The following is a 26451-nucleotide window of genomic DNA, read 5'->3' on the forward strand; positions in this document are numbered from 1 at the left end:
TTTGGCAGGATGTCGCCAGCTTGGTTTCGGTATTGTAAAGAAAAAGGCTAAACGTATTTTAAATGTTATACTAAAAGCAAAATTAAGAACTACAAATTTATTAGCAGTTTCTAAAATAAAGTTTATTTAAATACTTAAACAGTTTATTTTTCTGGGTATTTGTTTTCGCGTTGGCAATCCTTCAATAGCCGGCCGATGAGAAGCAGATCCGCACGCTCGTAACAATGGCGTCTTCGTCTGCCAGTTCAAACACCAATCTGATAGAAAATTTTTGTGCTGTCACTGGTACTGTAAAACTTTTTTACTATTTGGTACTACCACATGACAGTATTCTTATTACCCTATTGTTTACGTGACCAACGTGCTCGGGCTGGGACAAATATATGCGTAAAGTGAGCAGTTTTGTTCCGACTGCTTTGTCCCTTGACATTTGCCTCGGCGCAGTCAATGAGTCAGTGCCAGCTGTTTTACGAAAACCGAAAGGCTAGTCTGTACTGTAATATTAAGTTTGCGCCTGTTTGATGCTGGCATGAAATTGTGTCTTCTACTTTTGCTTCTAAACTCCTTACCGGGGCTTGTTCTGGAAGTTCCTCCTGAGGGACTTGTCCGCTTCTACATTCGCTCGCTAGAAGTCTACACCATTTCCCCCTGAAGTTAGCATCAAGATTAGATACCTTCGTCAGTCTGTAAGGAATAGCACTTGAAACTGTTTTGTTAGGTGTGGTCGTTGACCTTTGCAGTGTTCGTTAAGCCGTCCAATGTGTTTCGTAATCGCCTTGGCGATTACATTTGCGATATGCCACCTCGTTTTGCATTTGTAGGAGCGGACGAAAATGTGGCCAAGCAGATGCTGGAAGCCTGCAACGGCAATCTGGAAATGGCCATCAACATGCACGTCGACTCGGACTGGACACAGCCATCGAACTCGCATACCAGCGAAGCCGCCTTGGGATCGAGCTCGGACATGCCCCCGCCCCCCGTAGCCGCACCCGAGTGAGTCAGTGTGGAAGGATTTTGCTTCATTAATGATTATTGTGCGCCTAAACAAAAAAAAATAATGCCGTAGTGGCATCATTACTTATTCGCATCATTGGTATGTCCTTGTACAGCGGCTTGCACTGTCTGCAGCGCTGAATCGGTGCGCAGTGATCAAATAAATCGATATCTGTTCGTTGCTGGTCTGTTTGAGAGGCAAGGGTTGTGTCCGGAAGAAGGCATAATAAGGACGCCTGACCAACGCAGTATTTAGCCCGGTGCCTTGAACTTGGCAGCTGCTGTATTATTACTCTTTCCTTGTTCTGCAGCCGCACTAGACGGAAGTGCGGGCGTCTGTACTGGGGCATGCTTTACTGCCATCAGTCGATCCTCCCGGCCGCCCAAGTAGGAGGGTACCACCTGAAATTTAAAACTTGTTAATAGGGAGTTTTGCACACCCCAACTTAGGGGACGCAAACTGTCTTATGTACAAAAGAACACAAGCAAGGTGTGGGGCTTTGGATACACAAGGATGCTTGTTTGCACTATTTCTAACCCCCCCCCCCCCTAATTTGCCCCAGTTGATTGGTTTATCACGTGAAAAAAATTATATATATATATATATATATATATATATATATATATATATATATATATATATATACATAGTGAGAATTATATTACTCCTTCATCTTCATCTGTATATATTCATCATCATGGCCAGCGTCATCGTCTTCAGCGCACAACCTGCAAGATAAACCATTGAGGTTTAACAGCTGTCTCGCAAGTGGTGGAGGTGCGGGGTACTAGAGTCGCAAAAGGGCTGGGAACAGTAGCAGGAGGAACTGCATGAACGAATGCTGGTTGCATAGCCACATCCTGAGCATACGAGGTCGATGGCGAAGGAGGGGCACAGCTCGCAGTGCAGGTCATGGAAGACAGCTCCTCTTTGATGATGTCGCGCAGGCCAGATACCGAAGGTTGAGGCTGGAGAACGGGAGGACTGAGCAGGCCACACGCTTGAAGCTCTTTGTGAATAAGAGTCCAAATCAGAATACGCAGGTCCGTATCCGAGGAAGGAGGCGTGTTACAGGCGATAGGTTGTAAATGGATGGCCTGCAGTGCGTCCAGGTGTTGACAAGTTGCGATCACATCGTTAACAGTATTTGGATTCTTGATCACTAGTGCATTGAACGCGACGTGGGCAATGCCCTTTAGGATATGACAAACACGATCAGATTCCGTCATTGTGGCATCAACACAGCGACAAATGGTAAGGACGTCCTCAATATAAGAGGTGTATGTTTCCTCGGAAAGTTGCATATGTCCATCAAGCTTTCTCTTGGCGACCTCAGAGCGGATGTTGGGGGTGCCAAAAATCTGCCGAAGCTGGTGTTTGAATGCCGCCCAGTCAGGCAAGGTGCTCTCGTGGTTAAGAAACCAAGTCCTGGTGATGTCAGTGGCGTAGAATGTGACGTTGCGAAGCTTGTGCATATCATCCCACCGGTTAGACTCACTCTTTGCTGAAGACGACAGCAGGACAAACGCCGTGGCTACAATGTTTATGAAAGAGACCTGTTAGTTCCTCTGAGTTCCTACCAGCGCCGGCTTCCCCCACGCTCACTTTCTCCACCTTCTGAAGTGCCTCACAACTACCGTCCAGGGCAGCGCCGCTCGCTCTCCCCTCTCCGACGCTCGACATCACCCCTGCAACCAGCCACCCGCACTCCTGACTACCGATCGGAAAACTAGATAGTGCAGTTTTTGGAGGGAAAGCTGCATGGCTCACACCGAATACAATTCCTCCAGCATGCCTGGCCAATACTTTATTCGTGTTTGTAGAAGGTGTACCAGCTCTAGCATTGATTGATACGGGAGCAGCTATTTCTATTATTCACGCTGGCTTGTGCTCTCGTCTATGCAAAGTTACTGCAACTTACGATGGAGCTCTTCGTGGTGCGACCCGCCATGGTTGCTCAGTGGCTATGGTGTTAGGCTCCTGAGCACGAGGTCGCGGGATCGAATCCCGGCCACGGCGGCCGCATTTCGATGGGAGCGAAATGCGGAAACACCCGTGTACTTAGATTTAGGTGCACATTAAAGAACCCCAGTTGGTCGAAATTTCCAGAGTCCCCCACTATGGCGCGCCTCATAATCAGAAAGTGGTTTTGGCACGTGAAATCCCATAATTTAATTTTTAATTTCTTTGTGGTGCAGATAACGTTGTGATTTGTCGATCGGCGCAGTGCACCGTTCAAGTTTCGATGGACGGGATACGCCACCATGTCCAGTTCACAGTGTTGACTTCCTGTGCTCACATGCTTATACTAGGGTGGGACTTTCTCTCTTTGATGTCTGCTTTCATCTCGTGCCGTCAACGTCTCGTTAACTTGACAGAGACCAACAATTCCGACGACGTGTACGAACCGCGCCTTCGCTTACGAACTGCTGACGATTGTATGGTGCCACCTGGCCGCGAACAACTCCTTGTAGTTAACTCTGACATCACCGATGGCGACGTTTTAGTTGTACCGTCAGCCAGTTGTCCAACCAAAGGGATTGCTCTGGCACCCAGCCTTGTTCGCTTCACCAACGGCACGGTCACTTTGGCTGTACTCAACACAACCACTGAGCCAGTACTGCTTCCTAAAGGCGCTGTTGTCATGTGCGTCTTGGACATTCAGCCTGTCTCTGTGCTTACCTCAACTACTACTGTTTCACAACCACCCACAGCTATAGATCCGGTCCCTGCTTCTGTTCTTGCTAGTGCCATCAGCACCAATCTAACACCACAGCAGACGAGGGAGTTACTGGCGTTGTTATCCAAGCGTAAAGACTCTTTCGACGTCCACTCTCCTCTTCTGGGACAGACTTCTGTGACGGCTTATCGTATACACACAGATGGAACGTCCATCGTGCGCCGGTGGCCATATTGCGTTTCTTCCGTTGAATGCCAGATCGATACCCACGTTGCCGACATGCTGAAATGTAGCATAATGCGCCCTTCCTCAAGCCCTTGGTCATCACCTGTCATTTTGGTGCGTAAGAAAGACGGCTCAGTGCAATTTTGCATAGACTACCGTACCTTGAACAAAATAACCCGCGAAGATGTATACTCCTCTGTTCCGAATCAATGATTTGTTAGATTCATTACTAGGCGCGGAGTATTTCTCCAGCCTTGATCTACGCTCTGGATACTGGCAGATACCCATGCACGAAGCAGACAAGGAAGAAACTGCCTTTGCCACACCCGATGGACTTTATGAATTTAACGTACTGCCTTTCGGCCTGTGTAATGCTACCGCCACATTTGAGCGGATGATTGATGCCATACTACGGGGCCTAAAGATGAAGACTTGCTTATGCTACCTTGACGACATCATCATATTTTTGTCGACCTTCCATCAGGCCTTGTAGCACCTCAACGAAATTCTGACATGCCTCTCAGCTGCTGGCCTTCAGCTGAATACAAAAAAAGATGCCACTTCGCCAGCAAAACCATTAAAGTACTCGGACACATTGTCAGCAAGGAGGGCCTTCAACCTGACCCTGATAAGATTACTGCTGTCCTTCACTTCCCTAGGCCTCAACGTGCCAAAGACTTGCATAGCTTCCTTGGCCTAGCTTCGTATTTCCGGCGCTTCATACGTAACTTTGCCACCATTGTGGCGCCGCTCCATCAACTCCTTCCTTCTGGAGCTCCCTATGTGGCGCCAGACGAAAGCCAAACTGCTTTTGACGCCCTCAAGCGTGCCCTCATGTCCGAACCTGTGCTTTGTCATTTCGACAACACCGCACCCACTCTTCTACATACTGATGCCAGCGTACACGGTATCGGCGCTGTTCTTCTGCAACGTCATAAAAATTCTGAAGAGCATGTGGTTGCATATGCAAGTCGCACGCTAACAGCTGCCGAGAAAAATTCTACAATTACCGAGCAAGAGTGTTTCGGCGCTGTTTGGTCCGTCCAAAAATTTCAGCCTTATCTGCATGGCCACCACTTTACAGTCGTTACTGATCACCACACCTTGTGCTGGTTGGCAACGCTAAAGAATTTAACGGGACGTCTCGGCCGTTGGATACTTCGTTTACAAGAATATGACTTCGAGGTTACCTACAAGTCTGGAAAGAAACACCAGAATGCCGATGCTCTCTCTCATTGTCCCCTACCACCGTCTTCAAACGCTGCTTGCTTACCACCTTCCGTAAGCAAACTACAGGACGTGTTGTCTGCACCCTCTTTGCTCGCAGCTCTCGACTGGCTCTCATCCAGCCATTCTCATACGTTTGAATCTTGCCAACATAGTGACTCCTACTGCCACTCCGTTATGGAACGTATTCGCGGATCATCTCGCACACCTAATGGTCGTCTCCATCGGCAGTTGAAGAACTTCAAGATCGAAAATTCGATGTTATACCGGTACGTGTTTTATGCCAAAGGACACCATTGGGTTGCTGTTGTTCCTTGATTACTTCGGGCCCAGATACTGGAGACCTTTCACAACGATCCAACTGCCGGTCACTTTGGTTTCCATAAAACCTATGAGTGAATTCGTAGCCGCATCTCTTGGCCAGAACTTGCAACCAGCGTAGTGAAATATGTGGCTTCCTGTTGGTTCTACCAACACCACAAACGACTGACCTCACCTCCGCCTGGACTGCTCCAACCTGTCCCGTGTCCTGTAGCTCCTTTCGCAGTCGTTGGTATCGACCTCTATGGACCGCTACCCTTATCCACTGGCAGTAAACAATGGATCGTCACAGCTGTAGACCACTTGACACGGTATGCTGAAACAGCTGCACTATTTTCGGGATCTGCAGCGAAGGTTGCAGCCTTTTTCTTGGAAGCCATCTTTTTACAACACGAAGACCCATATGTCCTTTTGAGTGACCGCGGCAGGACCTTTCTATCTAAACTTTCGATGATGTTCTCCGTGCGTCCAATAACATCTGTAAAACGACTTCCAACTACCGCCCTCAAACTAATGGTCTCACAGAGCGCTTTCATCGCACACTGTCCGACATGATATAATGTACATGTAATGTACATCAATGACCACGCTAATCGGGATGTCATTCTACCATTCGTCACTTTCATATTCAACACGGCCATCCAATGCACTACGGGGTACTCACCCTTTTTCCTTGTGTATGGTCGTCAAACAATCACTATCCTTGACGTTTCTTTCTCCGATGTCCCCGTGCCCTCATCCACATCAATGTGTGAGCAGTTCGTTTCGCGCATTGCCCGGTGTCGCCAAAGTGCCCGCCTCAATACCAACGCCAGTCAACAAGACACCAAAACTCGCCATGATGCATCTCACCATGTCGTTTCCTTCCACCCTGGAGATGAAGTGTTGCTGTGGACCCCAATTCATGCACCTGGCTTATGCGAGAAATTTCAGTCTCGTTTTATCGGGCCCTACATTGTTCGCGAACAGACTTTGCCAGTTCAATATCGTGTCGCTCCAGTTGTTCTGCCTTTGGACGGCCACTGCCATGCCACAGAGTATATAATTTGTTTTTTCTGTTCTTAATAATGTTGACATGTAAGATAACTTGTAGAGAGGGTTTGCAGCCCCCTATGATTGTACAAGATACCTGTACATTTCAGCTATCACTTGCAGCGAGTTTATGGTCATCGGCAAAGTATCTGTTTTAAGAAATCCTTACATTGTGTTAGAGACAGCATTGCTTATGTACACATTGGCTGTAGAGATGCAAATAGCAGCAAATACTAACAATTGTGTTTGCATCTGAATGATTATGTTGTAATGGCAACATTAACAGCTTCTGTGCTGTTCATTTCCCCTAGTGATGATGTCAGACCACCAATTCCACCTGTAAGGGAAGTCTTGGTTGATGGCCCATTCCCCTATGGTAAGTATTCAGCAGGTAAACTGAAAAACAGTGGATACACATGTTGCAACAGTGAAGTAGCTACCGGTGTAAAAAAAAAAAAGGGTGGAGTCGGAGTTAAACGGGCTCTGCAATGCTTTTCTTCAAAACGGACAAGGCGCTGGAGTCAGTACAATGCTTTTAAACGAATAAATTCCAGCAGAAGTTTCTGAAAAGGACCTAATAATAATTTAGCTGTGAAAACCGCAATGTTTACTGTCCCCATTCCTCTTCAACTGAAAGTTTCCTCTCTGCTGGCGCGACGCAAATAGCATTGCCCTTGCTATTGTTCAAAGTTGGCATCTGATAAAGGTGCCCAGTGCACACAGGATGAAACAAACATGCTAGAAGCCACCGCTTCCTTCACTTCACTTTATTTCTTTTAAAGGACCCCACAAGGGGGTGTTACATAAGGGGTGGGTTACAGAGAGATGTTACAAATGCCACAGGTTTTTAACAAGACAAGTACATGGCTACACTTTGAATAAAACGTAATGGACATGTGATTGAAACAATGTCACGGGGAAGGCCATTCCATTCTGAAGCTGCGCGGCAAAAACATGATGCAGGAAAAGTTTTAGTGCCAGAACGGGGTCGGGTGACTTGAAGTGGATGGCCCGTTGTGGGGGGAAGTGCATGCGGCGGGAGTGACGCAAGTTAGATTGCTGAAAGAACTGTGAGAAAACTTGTGGTAAAGTAATAATGTGGCAATCCTGTGGCGAGACGAAAGAGTGGGCGGACCAGATTCATTTGTAAGGGATGACATGCTGATGTCGTATGAATAAGAAGAATGAATGAAGTGAGCAGCACGATTTTGCACTGCTTCGATAGCGTTGATCAAATAAACTTGGTGAGGGCTTCAGATGGGTGATGCGCACTCAAATGTGGGCCAAATTAGCGATTGGTAAGCCAGAAGTCTTCCGAGTGGGATGAGTGACGCAGTTGCCTTTTAGAAATCCCAATGATCATTTAGCTGATGAAATGATATTCGTGACATGCATGCGCCAAGAAAGATCAGGGGTTATTGTCACACAAAGGTATTTGCTAAATATCTGAGAAGTGCGCATGCATGCTTCGCTTGAGGGTAACTGATGGTCATTAACAAATACTCAATGGCTGGTGTCTATGGGCTGTCTCACGGTCTGGGACGTCATTGATAGTGGCCTCAAAAGCCGCTGGAGAGGGAGAGCTTTATTTTTTATGTGAGACTGTGGAAGTTTTCAGGCAACTTTGCATAACTGTAATACTGCAGTTTACCATAACTGATGTTCAACTAACTCTGGTTAAAGTGCCTATGCAGCTTTTATTGTAACATTTTATTGTAAAAAAAAAGCACCGAAGTCCAATTTGAAGCTTTAGTCAGTGGTTTAGGTTACAACATTAACTGGCACTTTGCCAGTGAAAAATTTTAATGCCAGGAGTCGCATTGAAATACATAGGAATGCATTGCTGTTTAGTGATCCTCTTGCAATGATTCTTATTTGTGTTCGGTGTGCCCCTGATCCTCTTACATGCTTCTAATTTGTATGTGGTACAGTCTCCAGTGTATTTCTTCGTTTTACAAAACTATGCCAAAATTATGATGGTAGGCAGGCTTTATCTTTGAAGTAAAGGTATTGAGTGAATGTAAGCGGTACTGACTGTACCGTAAGGTACTAAATGAATGTTTGACTGGGATATGTAATGATTCTATTCCAATTATTTTCATGCTGTGACTGTGGACTGAACAGTGCTCTGCCTAAGTTATCACTGGGATAAATTCACCACAAGCAGCTATGTTAAAAGAAAATAGAATTTAGTGAAAGGAATCTGTACATTATGCCAACCTCAGATGTCATTACTACAGTATTTGCACGATTCTAATGCGCACCTTTTTGGCTAAAGTTAGTTCAAATTTGCATTCGTGTTACAATCGTAAGTAAATCTACTCAACGTGAAAAACGAATCTGATTCTTAATAAAAAAAAAAAAACTCACTGCAAGATAGTTAACCACACTGCCATCAGACAGAGGTCATTTTATTTCTCTCTTAATTTGCGCTCGCCATTTTCCTGTAAGCAGGACTGAAGATTACTTCCTGTGGTTGGTAGACAACGAAAAGGAGCTGTCGTCAGACTCCGATAACGACTAGCCGCTAAGATTCAGTTGTGTGCGTGTCTGTGTGCCTTTGTATGTTCCATAAAATTGTTTCAACATGGTGCAAGTCGACAGAGGTTTCTTTACTTGATGTATGGGGTAGAATAGAGACATTTTTTTTTATGTTGGCAGTAATATCACTGCACATTGCAATCGGGGGCGTGGTAGAACCATGCAAATACAGTAATTCTCATCTGCTTAGCGTACACCAATTCATTGGGTTTCTAGAACAAAGCCTTTTTATCTGCTAACATTGTCTCTCACTTTCGTATTAAAATCTAGGTGGTTTTGTTTATAAATAAACAAGTAATTCTTTGCAATTTTAACATGTGTTATGCCTCTTCAGGTTATCCTGCAGCAAGGCGGGCCACCTACAGTGTTTTTGATAGGTTCCGTGACTTCCAGGCAGAGACAAGTGAGTGCTTGACTGTTCTTTGATGTTTGCACTATGAATTACTGATTCAACTGAAGGAGCTAAAAAGCTTTCATTTGTTCCAGTGTCAACAAAACCTCACAGACATTGCGTCACATTATTTGCCCAACAACTAATGCATAACAGATGCAAATATGCTAATTGATAGGAAAACAATGCACATTAGTGAGACCACATATGTTCATTGCTATTACATTTCATTATGAGTAGACCAATTTCACAAGTTTCTCTATGCGAATGCTTCCAGAAAGCATGCTGGAAGTACAGTTGCTGACCAATAATTCAGACTTGAAAGGGACCACCTAAATGTCCAAACATTTGGGAGTCTGAAATATGAGATTCGCCAAAGATTAAGTGACTTTGTCCCACAAGTGGCCATCACTTTCGGAGATACCTTCAATTTCACGTGACCTCCGCAAATGCATTGGCATCTATGAGCGATGGCATTCATTGCACGGTGCCAAGCACGCTGTCTTATCAAAGGGCTGGAAATGCTGTTGCCCATTGATGCGTCTGGTGCTAGTCATGTGAACTATTATACAAGTGATTATTCGAAAAATGGGCCCGAGTTGTTAACGGATTGCTACACACACATACACTTGCCTTTGGCCTACACAGCTGTGGCCATGATTTTGTAGCGTTACCTTTTCTTATGTCATGTTTTTTTCATGCTTCTTGCACTTAGTCAGTGGTAAGAGCAACTCTCCGCTCACATTATCAGCGGGATCACCTGGCCATGTACACTGGATGATAAGAGTGCCAAAGAACCAAGCGGAAAAATTGCTATGAAAGCACGGTCTTTGTTTCAATCATTTTGGGTACCACGGGTACCATGGGCACCGGGTCGTGAGTTTGTCTGCTTTAGCCATAACCTCTTCCCTATTCTTCAATATCATGCTGCGTGTGCTCCTCGAAATCTTGCACGCTGCGGGGCATCCAACTTCTCACCGTGTTCGACCCGCCTTATGATTTCAAGCTTCTCGGTGAAAGGCAAATTCTGCCACTTTATCACTGCAACACTGTGGAAGAAGGCCCACAAGGCGCAAGCACAATGAACCAGAAAAACAGCGAGACAACTTGCACTTACACCATCTTTCATTACAAGGGCACAAGAGCCGCTGATTGGCTGTCTGAGCAAACAAACGCTGCGGGCGGGCCAGGATAATTTTTTGCAGGGGGGTGACGACGGCTCACCCGACGGAGCACGATCATGGTAGGGAGAACAGTTGGATAGAACCGCACCGTCGGGTTTTCCCACCGCTGCGAAGGAAAGCCAACTTCTGAGGGCACTGTTTCGTTGCTTGAAGTTCGATATGTCGGGAGTTGCTGCTAATTTTGTTCAATGTAAGCATAATTTTTGCTATATATACTCATTGTAACTATATTGTGTTCAGAAATTGTTCGATATACAGAATAATTCGGTGTAAACGGGTTCAATATAGTCATGTTCGACTGTACACAATTTAGTGGCTTGACTCGTTCTGCGGCGTGGGCCCAGTCGACAACTACTAAATATACTAGGCTTTGCTAGTTTTGGTTTCGTGGAGGTGCCAGCGACATGGCCAACAACCACACCGGCAACATATCAAAAACAAAATATAGCTATTTCTGCACAACTTGGTGGCCAAATTAGCATGCAGTTGTGCAATCGAAGTCTGAATTATTGCACTGCACACTGTAAGGTGTCTGAAATTTTCTATATTAAGTCTCTGGGAACAGCGGCAGTGCTACAGTGTTGTGTAAATAATCAGGCATGTCTGAATTATCAGACAGCAGCTGTAGTAGTAGCTTTTAGTGGGCCGAAGGGCAAATGTGGTAAGAAGCATGTCGTGTTTTTAGTACCATGGAAAACGCATTTGGTCCTTGAGATCAAAGAGCAAGGACGTGTGAATAAGATGATTCTACGAAAGAAGTGGAACTGAGACACAATCCCGAAACTGCTCATTAAAGGAACCTTGAAACAATTCTGACGATTTTGAACAAACATACTGAGTCATTAGGGTAGGTCCCCCTGAATGTTCTTTTTTGATATCTCATTTGTTTCCGCTCGTATGGTATATATTTATCGATGCGCGTGAAAATAAAATCTCTACTTGAAAGTAGCGCCGTCTCTGTGTATCTGTTTCTTTCTACGTCCTCGTTCAGTCGTGCTTACACTCTATTATGAATCCATCTGATCATTCATTGCCGCTTTTAAGTGTTCCGCATAAAGCGTGTAATTTATGATAAGGTTTTAAATGTGTACATCGCTACCAATCGCAGCGCATCACTCGGCTAAGTTTTCAGCCGTCCCTGACCAGGTGACACGAGGTGACCATATGATACCAGTAGGGCGAGCTATTCGATTGGCTGCCCAGGGCACGTCATCGATAATTTTTCCAACTTTATGCCGAACTATGGCGAACAAATGTTGTTCATAATAGTAGGAATGTTAGTTCATTTGTTTCTATAAAAAAGGAAAGTAACAAAAAGAGAATGCACAAGGGCACTTTATCACTACACTCAAGACTTCCGGCACACAGCAAGTGTCATCTGCTTGGTTACAGTGTGCTCCGTGTTGACAAGAAATTTGCAGTCAGTGTTTGTCTCGCTCTTTATTTTCGCAAGCACCATGGTTCGCCCTTGTTACGTTGTAGGCTGCAAACCTAGCGACTGGCAATATGTGAAGCTGTGACATCGCTTCCCTCTGCAAGGCAGCAGACGAGCGGAGTGACTGCAGCGCATTGGACTGTCGGTATCGGATGGGCTGTTTCACTGGATAAGCGGAGGCGCAAACGTGAACGGTTTGCACAGTGCAGCGACCTGGTGGCACAGAACTCGGCCAAACACAGAAATAATATAGCAGTAACAAAGTGTATTCTATTGTTGCTGGCATAAATTTTTGGCAGGAGAATAATCGTTATTATTATTTTTTTTTTTTTTGCACTTGGTTTGAGCCACATTAGCTGTGTTTGGCTGGTTAAGCTCTGCGCCACCAGTTGGCTGGACCATGCAGACCGATCAGGCCGCTCATGTATGTCTACGCTAAAGCCCCTTCATCACAGCAATAGTAGTATGGAGTTCTTTAGTTCACGTCTCCACCTGTCTGTCCAAAACGCCCAGCTTGCCTGTGGTTACCAGAATGCTGGACACACTCAGCAATGCGACAGCATGCTCGCAACACATGCTGCTTCGATCTCGCTTGGGATCGACTACCAGACTGCTGGCGAAGAGGCTAGACATGGTTCGCTCGCTCTCCAAGACAACCGGAACTATAGACAACACGACGTCCCATCATGACGCAGAGCCAGTGAAGGTGGAACTTAGCCCCGCTCACTCAGCGAACAACTTAAGAAAATACATGGCTGTGGAGGAGGGTAACTTGTAATCGTTCATAGCTCTCTTAGTATGAGACGCATCACACAAATTGTGGCGAAAATGATTTACTGTAGCTGTACTTTATGTGGCTACAAAATTTGTCCAAACCGTTTCAGACCCGCCGTGGTTGCTCAGTGGCTATGGTGTTGGGCTGCTGAGCACGAGGTCGCGGGATCGAATCCCGGCCACGGCGGCCGCATTTCGATGGGGTCGAAATGCGAAAACACCCGTTTGCTTAGATTTAGGTGCACATTAAAGAACCCCAGGTGGTCAAAATTTCCGGAGTCCTCCACTACGGCGTGCCTCATAATCAGAAAGTGGTTTTGGCACGTAAAACCCCAAATATTATTATTATTAAACCATTTCAGGGACCCTTTAAGGTCACTAGAAATATCCACACTGGCATTCTCCTCAGCATTCCTCTCAATGTTGCCTTGACCCCAGGCACAGCTAGTAAGCGGCAAGCACTACAGTTATCATGGCGCTGGCAGGGCCTCTGTGCCATGCACTCTGAATGTGGTGAAATCTGCCTATTCACTGTGTGGCCGTGTCAGTCGCAGAGAAAAAAAAATGAGGTATTAGCGAAAATGGCATTAACTTCTGAGAGACATTGAGAAGTTTTTTTTGCATGGAGAGCATGTATTATTTTATTTCAGTGCATGGAGTCGAGCTTTAATATATTTTTGATCATGTGGCAGGACTGCAGGAAGAAAAATTGCTGCAAGGTGACACTGACAGTCCGTCATACAAGAAACGGAAAACACTAGAAGATCTCTTTAGGCCACCGTTGGACCTCATGCACAGGGGCTCATTCGAATCGGTAAGCTTCCAAATTTTGCACTGTGTTTGGCTTGCAGCATGTGTGTGCCCTTCCTCCTTGACCTTGGTCTTTATTTTTACAGGTGAACATACAGTGTATTTAATTACTTAACGCTTTGTTCCAACTTGCTACTAGGACTGTACCAACCCTATACCCTACAGCCCACTTTTTAAATTTCTTTTCGATCAATCTGTCATAATAGCTTAGTGTCAGTGGTATTCCGCTGTTGGGCCTGAGATTGTTGGTTTCATTCTCAGCCACAGTGGCACCACATTCAAATGAGGGCAGTATACAAAAGTACTTGCAGTGATGCTACTGCTGCACCAATTGCGCCAAACTGCACCAAGAGGTGAACTCTGCTACATCCTGCTACATCTTCAAAAAGTATGAGAAATCTATGCCAACCCTGGGGGGGAGGGGGGGGCACCAAAAGGCTTGCTCGGGCTTAGGAAACGAACTTGCTCTTCAAGCGCAATTTCTCTGCCCTATCAATTATAGCATGGTGTGGACCAGCATCTACACTAACTTTGCAGTGGACCAAGTCAACCCTCCCAAATTAAGCCTGGATTGTACCGATGTTTCATCCTGGGGCTGTTGTCTATTTTTCAATTCCTTCCACCCCACTATGTGCGGATTGCTTAGGCAATGGGACAGCGTCACTTTTCAAGCAACAAGGAGTCACCACGTGACCACCAAGCCAGACCCCACACTCCTCTCCTGTATGACCAATGTAATATGGGGATCAAAGTTTTGGACACTGTATAGTGTCTTGTTTGATTTTTCTAACATTATTCGCACATTGTTGCAGACATGGCAGCCTTGAACAATTTTAATGCATTAGCATTGTTTGAGTACTTCATGCACTTCTCAGGGGCTATCTACCTATGTTCGTTTGTTTGTATCTAACCCTTTTCCTGCCTACGTAGATCACTGGATAGTCAGTGATCGAATGGGTAGCGCATCGGGCTGCTGTGCTGAGGTTATCAGGGTTTGAAAACAACCATTGGACCAACTTGGGTCACTGAGTTCACATTTTGGAGGCAATTTGAACATACACGACAATTTGGTAACTAGGTATGTTCTACTGGGAATTTGCCACTCTACAATGACAAAAAATATCCCCCAAATTTCTCCAGTGCTGAGCGCAATTTAAGCCACATCACAAAGGTTCCTCAAGGACAGCAACGCAGCACATTAGCAGGCTGTGCCACAAACGCACTCAGTAGGTGCTGCTTTTCAATGAACACCTTTCACGCCAACACTTGACGGACCCCTCACCATGTCTGGCCATGTTGAGCTGACAAGCGCAGAGCATACAATGTGTGCCAACGATCGTGTTTCCAAAGTATATCACTACGTGCTGCGGTAAGGTCTGAAATTTCAATCCGAAAGCCGTTTTCCCTTTCCCTCACTGCAACCGTGCTCCAAGCCGGATGGCGACATGCACGTTTCCCTGTGCCTACGTACTCGTGTTCACAGTGTGACGTCACTCATCGAGACATGTGACTTCGAGGCAACATGCATTATTTGTGTGATCTGTTGCTTGAATTGACATATTGAAGTTTAGAGAAATAATAAAACACACAAACAGAATGTCTGCATGTTTTTTGTTTTACTTCGCATTGAAGCAAGAGAGATGTACAGCACTCATGGAATGAAACGCTAAGTAATACACATACTTTCGTTTCAACCGGCTGCAGTTCGTGTCACAGCTAAGTAATTCTGGCGCATACACTTACATCGGAGCCCTCGTCACCTCTGGTGACAAAATTCCTAGCGACATGACATGGTGCTCTCACGTACTTTGCACATACGTAGGGTTCTACTAAATGCTCCGTGTCCCATTTCATTCCGTGAGCACTGTACTTCTGCTTCGTCTGCTTGTTCCCACGGTCGTGCAGGCACCCAAACTGTGCCATTTTCTACTGTGTTCCAGCACATAATCATGCTCTGCGACCCGCTTGTGCCTGCCTCAGTATTCATGTAGCACTGAGTTATACCGCTAGCCATGTGTCCTTGTGCACAGCTCGCAAAAATGTGCGCTGTATGAAATGGAACAATCGCAGCAACTTGCACGCGACGCCATCCGTGGAAGTGCACAGCGCTGCAAAAAAAGAAAAAGATAGGAGAAAACAAAATAAGGTAGGCGGGACCCGTGGCGTATATGTCACAGGCCTCTCAAAACACTTCCGAAGTCTTCCCATAACATGTCCAAGTGCTTCTATGCTTTTCAGGCCACTGAAGTGTTTTTTAAGCACATCTTAGGCACCACTGCATTGTCACACTCCATAGTAAAGACTGCAACGAGGGGGCATGTGTGTGTGTCATTTTTAGTGCTTGGATTGAGTTTATGAACCAGCCACCACTTACTGCTCTCACAATTCTTGCCCACTTTAAACACTTCATACAATATAGCTTGCAATCGCTTTCATAAACCTGCTTCGAAGGTCCATTTTACTGCTCCAAAATGCATAATCTCCGAAAGCTGCTTCGAAATGGCATGTGCCAGTAGTGTCACTGCATTTGTGTACTGTGCATTGAAAGCTTATTAAAGAACTCCATGCATATATAGTGGAAATTAATCCAAAGCCCTCACATTCAGCACCTCTCCTAGCCCCTGTGTGCTGAAATTGTGTACAGAGGAGCAGGGTGACCGTATAATAGTTATTATGGGAAATGAAATGACTAACAAGTAATTCCAACAAAAGGCTTCTCTGCTACTGACCTTACAGCCACCATTCTTTTCTTCCTAGGCTCGGGAAATTGGCAGGACAAAGAATCGATGGTTGATGGTGAATGTGCAGAATGTTCAGGAGTTTGCCTGTCAGGTGCTGAATAGAGACGTATGGAGCAACTCCACCATCAAAAGCATCATCTCTGAACACTTCGTCTTTTGGCAGGTACTGTGATTTTCATTCCTCTGTTCCGCTCTTATATTTTCTTGCTTTCATTTGGGGCAGGTATTCAACCCTATCTTCGAGCTCCGTTTACAGAAGCTGTACTGTAACAGTAGCCTTACTAACTTGCTATGAAATTTTTCGTAGCTCCACACTATGCCACCACTTTGTGTGCCATAGGGGTGTGCGAATATTTGAAACTTTCTAATAACAAATCGAATAGTGTCCTACTCGATTTGTTCTTCCAATTGAGTTCCAGGAGCAGAGTTAGCCCAGCAGCGTGGAGTTTGACTGGTAGATCAATTGGGGCACAGGCAGTGACAAACCAGCATAGAACAAATGGACAAGTTGTTTATTTACATTGTTACATAAATAGCAATTAACTCTAAAAACTGTTCAAGAATGAAAAGTGAAAGCTAGCCCGTCAGTTTTGCACCCTTTCGGGAACACACTCACCAAAGAGTGATAGGCACTCATCAACTGAAGCACACACTGTCGTCATTCGGTCGTCATGTCCAGGCATGCTGGTTTTCTTTTGCAGCCACACTGGCACTTTCCTCTGTTGAACGTCTCTTGCTCCCTTACACACAGCGCCCATCAGAGAGGAGGGGAAAGGTTTCTGCACTAGCAAACATTCTGCACAAGCAGATCCCTAAGCACACAGGCGCACTCGTTCGTGTTCGGCGCTAGGGAAACAAGTGGCTTTTGGTGCTTTGGAGCATCTGAAATGGCTTCACTTGGCATCTTCTTTCACTGTATGGCACAAATGTTTTGCACCAATATGGATCGGTAACAATGTTAATACATGCGTGTGTCCGTTTCAGGTCTATCAAGACAGTGAGGAAGGACAGCGTTATGTTCTCTTCTACAAAGTTGTCGATTACCCCTACGTGGCTATCCTGGATCCCAGGACCGGTGAGCAGCCTATTCCACCCTTGTCTCTAACTGCTGATGCAATGAGCTATAAGCGAGAGCCAGTATGCCATTTTCATTGGGCATTATGGGCATTAGGATCAATTGTCACTAACTTAAATGTTCTTATAAATGTGTACATCTGAACAAGGTCACAGATTGGTCATGTGTCCGCTGCAGTGGTGCATATTACAATATTCTGCTGAGCACAACATCAAAGGTTGAACTGCTGTAGTACACCGATGCTGCATACCAATTGGGACATAATGCAATAGTGACCGTGTGCTGACCTTTGGGTGCAGAACTGCAGGCACTCAAAATTAATCTACAGCCCCAGAATACAGCCATGATGTGTTGTCATTCTGTTGAGGCGATTCTAAGAAAAAGCAACAATTAATTTGGGACACTATGTGCTGCTGTGACCTGTTTCACACTTTGTTATGCTGTATACAACAGTTTTAAGACTGGAGCATTGCTGTATCTGAAGCTTCTCTCACTTTTTTGATTAGGTGAAAAGGTGTTGTCTTGGAATCAGGTGGATGCTGTCAAGTTTTGTGACGCAGGTACTGTGACTGATAAGAATTGGCTTACGCTTTTCATTTGTGATGCAACCTTATTGCTGCCGACCTGTTTCTTTTGCTTTCCTACTATATTTAGAATAGATTTTGTTTGTAGTACTTGCTGACACTTTCTGCTCCCTTGTTCTTCTGTACAGACACACTTGCTGTCTTTGTTCAACTAATGCTTTTTCTTCTGCTGCCTGAAGTGGTGCAGAAGAGCACGAGGTATTACTCTGTATGGTGAACTAAACATTAATATACAGCAGTTCTTTGCCTTCAGGTTAGCAAAATTAAGTGTTTTTTTTTTATTAAGGAGGCTGCCAATCATTTATTTGCATGTTCTTTTTCTGAGTGGCAGTTGTTGGGACTGCATTGTTGGTCGATCATTTTGGATAATGTCACTTTCAGTGATTCATGACAAAGTCAGTTTTAGAGTATACCTGTCTATTGCAGGGACAGAATTGACAGAGTGGGCAGCAGACTTGCCTCTCGCTGCAGCGAAGAATTTCTTGGTTTATGTGCCACTGAAGTGTCCCTGAAAGTGAATAATTGAGAACAATAGGCACAGTGTAGCCTCCTCAACTGGAATCCACTTGTACAATGTTCGTTCTTCTTGAATACAGGAGGGTCTAACATCCATCTATGCTATGTTTTGCTAATCTGTGATAGGTTGACGCTGGTTCCCGAAATGAGAATGTGGCACCTCTTGCTCCTCGCAGTCACTGAATTCCTGGCGGAGCACCCGACACCCGATGGCTCTGCTGTCAATCCCCCAACAAAAAAAGTGAAACCTACTGCCAAAAAGGTATGCACATAGCATTCCTGAAGCTCGCAAGTGTTTTAGATCAGATGCTAGTAAAAAAGCACCTTTAACAACATCTCATTAGATTCCTTCCAGTGAAACATTTTCTCTAATGCACTCTTGTGTGAAGCACATCTACAGACCTCAAGTCTGTTAACAACGTGTAGGGCTGGAGATGTCAACCGTGCCTTCTACTGGCACACTGGCATTATCAGTGAGATTACACACTGTGCACTTAAACAAACTTTGAGCAGTAGCGCATAATCTCACTGATAACGCCAGTGTGCCAGTAGAAGGTGCAAATGGTATCTCTGGCCACACGCTCGCGTGTTGTTCACAGGTCTGAGGTATGTCCCTGTAAAAATTGTCACACTAGTTGTCTTGTGTACTGCTACATCATTCCTTGTCTTTTGAGTTGAGATGTTGAGCCATGAACACTGCTTCCTTCTACTCACATTTCTACTGTACACAACAACATCTTGAGGGACTTGTGCGCAGGAATAATTTCTGCATTTTTTGCCTGGTTTCTTTGAACAAGATACAGTAGTAATGACATATCAAAGGTCATGAAGCTATTACATAACTGATTGCTAGAAATTGTTACGTAGTTGGCTGCCAGTTGTTGCCTCAGATGTGTAATCAAACATCCAGGAAAGGCAATCAATTGCTTTTAAGTTACTTCTGCAATTCTTTAGATTTTGAACAAGTGGGTCCAACTTTCTTATGTGTTGTGTTATGTAACACCCCTGAGGATGTTAACATACAGTTTTTGGGAATTGTTGGTTAGAGAGTTTGTGTGGAATTTTTTGGACATTTCTTTGTAAAGACATCTGCTGCAGCACTTTTAAAGATTCTTTCTCTTTTTTTTTTACATATGTGCAAGCTGGAATTTCACAGTTCTCATTTTGTTAAAATTTTGACTTGACTAATTCGTGGAAGTCATCAAAAATGGCCGGCCACTCGGGCTGGCATGGCTAGATTTTCTAGCATGCGAAGCTTCTTCGTACCTGCATTGTTGCCTTTCTCCCCAACACAGAGGCATGCATACACACCCTAGTCTCCCACTACCACTCACTGCCAATTTCCCAGGCATAGGGGCTGTAGTGCTTTTCAGAACCTGTTTGCTGAGTAATGCAACTGTGCAAGGTAACTATTGCAAAAATACCTTCGTTATATGTACAGTCTACTTCCGTTAATTTGACTCTGGTAAAATATTTTCTGGTTAATTTGATCCCAGCTGAAGGTCCTGGCCAGCGCCCATGCATTTCTGTGCGCCCTAACTTTCGTTATTTCGATCCTAAAATTTTCCTTTGCCAAATAGTCTGATTGTGACCGGTCAACACGTACATGCCTGGCCCCTATGGTGGCCCCACTCATGACCCCTTTAGTGGCAGCACGTCTCGGCTGAGCTCAGGGTTCAGTGAATGCATAAAACTTGCATCATCTCTCTTCAAAAATACCATTTTTGGCCAGCCCTAGGAAGTTTTTCAAGAAATAACCGCAGCTCACAATGTCTGATCAGGGTATTTACCCAGTTCTAAAGCCCATGTGCAAGTTTGTTTTTAGATGATCGCAGTGCAGAATTCAGAGTATAGTACTCTCAACTTTTTATGTAGATGCTTGGAAAGAGCATGAATGTTACAAGGCCAGACAGCATCCGTCCACTAGTGTTGCCTGCACTTGTCCCATTCTTTTCCTGCTATCCTGAAATACTTGTGTAGGAGGAGGAGTAGATTTTAATGGAGAGAAAGGAGGAGAGGTCGGAAAATTGTGTAAATATTGTCTCTGTACACAGGCTGACAAGCTCAGTTTACAACCCTTCTGCTTCTTAACCCTCCACTTACATAAAATCAGGAAACTTTTGCGCTGCTGCAACTGGCGCTGTGGTTGCAGCAACAGTGGCCACTATATCGCACTGTTTCTCTTTGATAGCTCCTGCTGGAGTGCCGATTTTTACTAGAAAGAAGCACGGATTACAGCTGAAATTGAGCATTGCACATAGAGAACTCACTGCAAATCCAAGTCGTGGCAATTTATGAAGTTATGAAAATTGAACCTTATTGTAACCTTCTATAGTGGCTCAGTGGCCATGGCATTCTGCAGCCAAGCACAAGATCATGGATGTGACTCCCAACTATGGAAGCCACATTCTGATGAGGGGCACCATTAAAAAATGCTTGGCAAGCTTTGAGTGCACTTTGAAAGAACCCTCAGTGGTCAGAACTTATCCAGGGCCCTCCACTGTGGCAGTGTCCATAATAGCCCATGCATCGCTTCGAGTCATTAGACCCACTGAATTAATGAAGCGCTCAGTCAGATTTATCGCTTTATCAATGTCAGTTTCATCACAATATGAGGTAGGGCTGAGGAGCAAATTTCCATTCTGTCGTGATCTACACACTACAAAGAAACGAAGTGTAAGCTACAAATGTTTGCCAATCTTAGAATAACAGCTGAGGTGCTTCAGTTGTCCTTTTGAAAATCTTGTATGGTCATTGCAGGAGAGCATTGTAGAGGAAGACGAAGAGTCACAGATGCGGGCAGCCATAGAAGCATCCCTACGGGAGAATAGTGCACGGACGCACGAGTCTGCTTCGGACGATGACCAAAGTGACCTGGAGACCTTTGATTCGGACACAGAAGCGGGGCCAGCACACACAAGCAACCACAGCAGAATGCAGGTGGATTCTCCGCCACCTACCAGAGACGACATGGCCAAGGGCGAGGCTAGTACCGCAAAATCTGATGTTGTTGAGTGGAAGAGGTTCCTGGGAAGTGAGTCGGGTGAGTCTTGTCTTTTGAGCAAAATTAAGACAGCCAGCTTACATAAAAGGAACAATAAAGAGAAAAATAAATGTAGAAGTACTTTTAGGAAGTTACCCATCTGTGATACCATAAAAGCCGCTTGCTGTGGGAGGAGGCTTGTAAGGCCAGAATGACGCAAAAATAGAAGATGGGTGGTGGCACGACGTTGGAGGTTGCTTTCACGGATTTGATATCACTGATTTTTATGGCATGTGCCTAGTTTAATTCAGCCCGGGCAGATGCTGTTTTTTTTTTTTTTTCCCGGTAAAAATGAACTAAATCATATGCTAAAGAAGCCAAACAGTGCACATGGCAAGTTTTGGGAGCTCTATGTGTGCCACAATGGTCCAAATGCAGGAAATGACATTATACTGACAAACCTGCACTGGGGTAGTGGTATGAAATTTAAAGTGGAAGTTTGGCTTACATTTTCTCATCCAGTAGTGAGTCTCTATTATGTTAATGAAAACATACTTCTGAAGGAATTCTTTATCAGTGTAAACTGATTTAGTGTTTATTTTTAGCCTTTCTTTAATTTACAAAGTTTGCCATACTTTCCTCTTGTAATGGCCTCGGTGTAAAAATTGGCTAATTGCAGGCAGAATTTTGCAGTAACAAATGTTATGTTAGTCGCCATAGCTTGAAGTGATTCTGTTCTCTTTTGTTTCAGTAGAACTTGTGCATGCATTTGTGCGCATGCTATACATTGCTCACCATTTTGCATTTACATTCTCAGATGAAAAGTCGGAGCTTATGATTCGATTCCCGGATGGGTCGAGAAAAGTGATGAGCTTCCCATGCACGTCGAAGCTCAAGGTATGTGTGAGCATGCGATAAACTTGAGTTCTCATAAATGCTGTTTCAGCAGTTTCAGCAATAAAAGTTTCAGCAGTAAAAAAATGTGGCACCATGTTACACTGCTGTAACACATGAAGGCGAAAGCCTGCTGCACACTTGGTAATGCGCCGTCTTGGATCGTCGCATTGTTGATATCGCAGTTCGGCTCGTTTTCTATGCTTAACTGCAGCTTCACGCGCTCATATAACGGGGTCAGACTCGCGCCAATTACACTAGAGAGTTTCATAATATGGTCCCCTACCGTTTGGGACCCCAAAGAAATAGCATCGAAGCCACTGCGTATGTGCGAGATGCAAACTGTGTTTGGGTTTTGCATTGGGCATGCTATTTCACTGATTTAGCGCGAGCCCCTAAAGCTGCCCCAGAAGATTTGCGTAAACAAACATGGTGACACCCATTGAGGCAAAGGCTCTGACCTAGCACCAAACTTGTCTCGATTCGTGGTAACGCATGAAGTTCGCAAGCTATGAGAAGTGACTGCGGTTATCGCTTTCTCTCAACTAGCGCATGTTATGAAGATTGAGGCATTAGACACCGCTGATTCTGAATTCGATTGTGCATTTCATGGCTCATAGGCCTAAGACGGCTCAGCTTGACTGGTGAAGGCACGTAAAGTTGGTTACTGAAAACTAAGTGCAACTAATTGTTTGCTGCTAATGGAATAACCTCTAAATTGTAATTAAATGCTAAAACACGAAAGTCAAAATTACCATTCTTATCATAAAATGGTATATTTTATTTTATTATTTCTAATAGCTTTTCTTTGACACCGTAGTGGCGCTGTCAGCATAAGACACTATCCGCAAATGCAAAGCCCTATTCTAAAACTGTTCACTCCTGCGCGCCCCAACGCTAACACCCACAAAGCTCTTTGGGGCCCCAAACTATTGGGGCTCCTATTTTAAAACTATCTGTTTCTCTTCGACTTAACATTACATTCTCTGAGCAAGGGATTGTAATGTATGCACTCTTCACTTTACTTTGCTGAGTGCTTGTAACCTCAGCCTTACGGAGGTAGAGCCACTACACTTTTTGCTTGCTTACGGAGGTATGAGCCATTGCTTACGAGAGCATGAGCCATTGAGAAGGTCTTTTTTTTTTTTCCACTCGACTAAATGCCACCTTCCTGTACATTGTATGTGTGATTTCAATAAACATATGCACTGTACGCTTTACTTTGATGAGTGCTTGTAGCTTCTGTATTATGAGAGGGGTGAGCCATTGCATCTTTTGCTTGCTTAGGGGGGTACGAGCCATTGCTGATTACGACAGTTGTTGTACCATTGGACCGGACATGTTTTTTTTTTTCAAGGCTATCAGTCATATGAGCCACTTAAGGCTTTTGCCTTAATAATTTCAGCAATTCCTAATGCAGGGGCGTGTTTCCTGCTCCCCCCTCTTCTCCCTCAAGTGCAAGTTTGATCATGTTACCACGCACTCCCCCCCCTCCCGAACCCGCCTTGCACTGAAGGAATCATCATCTCTCATGTACTCAGAGCTGCTGCATGCCCCACAGCCTCTGCAAGTTCTTTGCCAACATGCCAGATAGTGCAGCAGTGTTTCCTGTGTGCCACGCTCTGGTGCACATGCTTCAACAGCATTTTTGTTGTTCAAACATCATGCGAAAAGCGTGTTCAAGTAACTTCTGCCTCTGTCGATATTTTTATAGTTTTTATTGCTATATTTACCACCCACACAAGCTCCAAGTACATGCTTAAAATGGCCAAAAACTTTGTTACATTGTAACAATGTTACGAAATTACTTTGTTAAATCATAAAAAGAAGTGCCTGGTTCTCAGTGGAACTAAAATCGTGAAATGAAACCAGTTCTTTAAATCGAGGTTCTTGTATTGAGGTTTGAGTTTACAACAAAACGCCTTGTCTTCGTCCTGACGATAACAAGTCCCACTTGTCAAAACGTGTTGATGCATGGCGAATTAACAACTGCATTATTCTCGCATTTACTTGGCACCATTACTTATGCTTTTGCACATGCTTTCGACTTCACAGGCACTCATCTTGTATGCATCTTCCAACGGATTCGGCGAGGAGACCCACGAGCTAGTGACTAACTTTCCGCGGCGCAACCTGAGTGAGCTGGACCACTCGTCGACGCTGCGTGATGTGGGCCTCTTCCCCAAGGAAACGCTGTTCATACAGTTACGCAACTCATGACCCTTGCTGCTCCTCAACCTGCCTCCACTCACATGGCCGCTGCTCACTGTTGTCCTAGTGGGTGTGCTCGGAGACTTTCTTTTACAGCAGTTATTTCCGCCACCTTTTGCCGCACGTCTGCCAGAAGAGCGACATGCAGGGCATGAGTGGCTGTGTTTTGACAAGGCTGCCATGTCGCTAATGCAGAACACTCATTTGCGGATTGATGGCCAAGACTCGCGTTGTTTGTTGGTGCAGGTGTTGCAAGCAGGCTGCAGCTGAGACCCGACACCTGGAAAGGAAGAATTTTTGCCCCTTGCAGTGAAGCAGCAAATCGTGTCATTGCCCCTCTTTTTTCCCATATGGGCGAAGGAAACCTGTCGGTGGCTGATTTTACTTTGTAAGATATCTGACTGAGATTTGCAGAAATCGATGTGAAGAAAAAGGACATCTGGCTAGACATGTTTTGTTTGCATGGTTTTTATTTGTTGAGCCCTTTATCAGAAGAGTAGCCCTTCCCTTTTCTTTCTTTCTTTTCCAACACACTGCTGCATCTTACAGTGTAGCTGTACCTGCTGTGCGCTCATTTTGGCCAGTCATTTGAAACAGTTAATTCTCATGGCTGCTTGGCGTGCTTCACATTTCAAGGAGGTTGCATCTGCGAGCTACAACACTATATTTTCGACCTGTTTTGATTTAGAGGCTGCTTTATTACACTATACATCTTGGAGGTTTGTATTTTTTGCATGTGTATTCTGTACAGGTCTCTGTGATGACAAAACATCACATTGTTTATATATGCTGTTTTTCACTTTTCAGCAAAAAGCTTTTTTATGTGATCCATTTTTGAGAATGACTAAAGTTGTGCCTATCTTTTGTTTTAGCACGCATGTGCGATGTGTTCACTGTCTGTACTCATATCATTGCTGCAATGTGCCCATGCTGTTCCGAAGGCTGAGGAAAGTTGCAAGTCTTTTTAATGAGCTGGCGCATTTCTGGGAAAATGCATGATGAGCCATCATGCTATCGAGCTACAACTATCATGCCACGAGCTCAAGCTGGATTCCCATGATGCATCGAGTTGCGATTCAAACTTGAGCAATACGTATCACTGTATCATGTGTCACCTGTTCCTACGATACTCATTCAGGCCACGTGAAGCACTTCAGAATGTAGCTGAAAACCAAATTACCATTGGGATTTTCGGCTTAATATACCAAAATTTTATGGTAAAACTTTAGTCTGGCAGCAGCCATCTCCAATTCTATTAAGTCGCTCATACAAGTACTCCTGACTCATGTGATTATCTGGATGGCCGTGAGTGAAAGAGCACAGCATTTTCAGTCAACTGTACTTTCGGGAGCGAAGAGCAGGGTTACTTTGTCGACTTTGTGGGCTTCTCTGTCACATGACTGCTAGCGGAGAAGTGACCTGATGTGTATTGCCTTACTGATTCATCCATGATCATGTCCGTCATGTAAATCCAGCTTGAGCAGAGTTTGTGTACAGGGCAACTCCAAGAATTTTTTGGAATTCGTGTGTATCAGAAAAGTTCTTAGTGTATTTTTGCTGCTTGTCTTGATCTTTTGTAACAAACTAAATGCACAGCTGTGTTGCATTTCTTAATCTTTTTTTTTTCTTTTGCTATGCAAATAAATTTTAAAGTATGCCTCTAGGTGCGCACACTGTGCTCTCAATTGGAATTATTTCTAGAGGTAACCATACACCTGATGGATCACAAATGTCCCCTGTATGTTCACATCCACTCAAGAAGTTGGTGCTGTTATGCCCTGAGAGCTTCGAAAATATGTTGCTCTCATTTTCACCCATTTTAAGACCTCTTGC

General features: G+C 44.6%; 1 protein-coding gene across 2 annotated transcripts; it reads left to right on the top strand.

Moving 5' to 3' along the window:
• Nucleotides 1-198: 198 nt before the first annotated feature.
• On the top strand, nt 199-26281 carry LOC142571725 (UBX domain-containing protein 7). 2 transcript variants are annotated; one of them, XM_075680279.1, is made up of 12 exons: nt 199-285; nt 822-993; nt 6791-6855; nt 9355-9423; nt 13497-13618; nt 16372-16518; nt 17340-17430; nt 17937-17990; nt 18707-18792; nt 21291-21573; nt 22331-22410; nt 24463-26281. In XM_075680279.1, the coding sequence occupies exons 1-12, from the start codon at nt 225-227 to the stop codon at nt 24625-24627; spliced, it is 1395 nt and encodes a 464-aa protein (XP_075536394.1). In that variant the 5' UTR covers nt 199-224; the 3' UTR covers nt 24628-26281. The 2 variants fall into 2 exon arrangements, with proteins under 2 accessions (XP_075536394.1, XP_075536395.1); XM_075680280.1 differs by lacking the exon at nt 199-285 and adding an exon at nt 513-686.
• Nucleotides 26282-26451: the final 170 nt, after the last annotated feature.

Source organism: Dermacentor variabilis, chromosome 2 (assembly GCF_050947875.1).
Source record: "Dermacentor variabilis isolate Ectoservices chromosome 2, ASM5094787v1, whole genome shotgun sequence".
Lineage (NCBI taxonomy): Eukaryota > Metazoa > Arthropoda > Arachnida > Ixodida > Ixodidae > Dermacentor > Dermacentor variabilis.

Excerpts from the sequence above, each read along its gene's own strand:
- LOC142571725 (XM_075680279.1), top strand. The coding sequence starts at position 225 with ATGGCGTCTTCGTCTGCCAGTTCAAACACCAATCTGATAGAAAATTTT. Across the intron at positions 13,619-16,371 it reads ACAGGGGCTCATTCGAATCG|GCTCGGGAAATTGGCAGGAC; the intron begins GTAAGCTTCCAA and ends TTTTCTTCCTAG. Across the intron at positions 21,574-22,330 it reads GTTCCTGGGAAGTGAGTCGG|ATGAAAAGTCGGAGCTTATG; the intron begins GTGAGTCTTGTC and ends TTACATTCTCAG.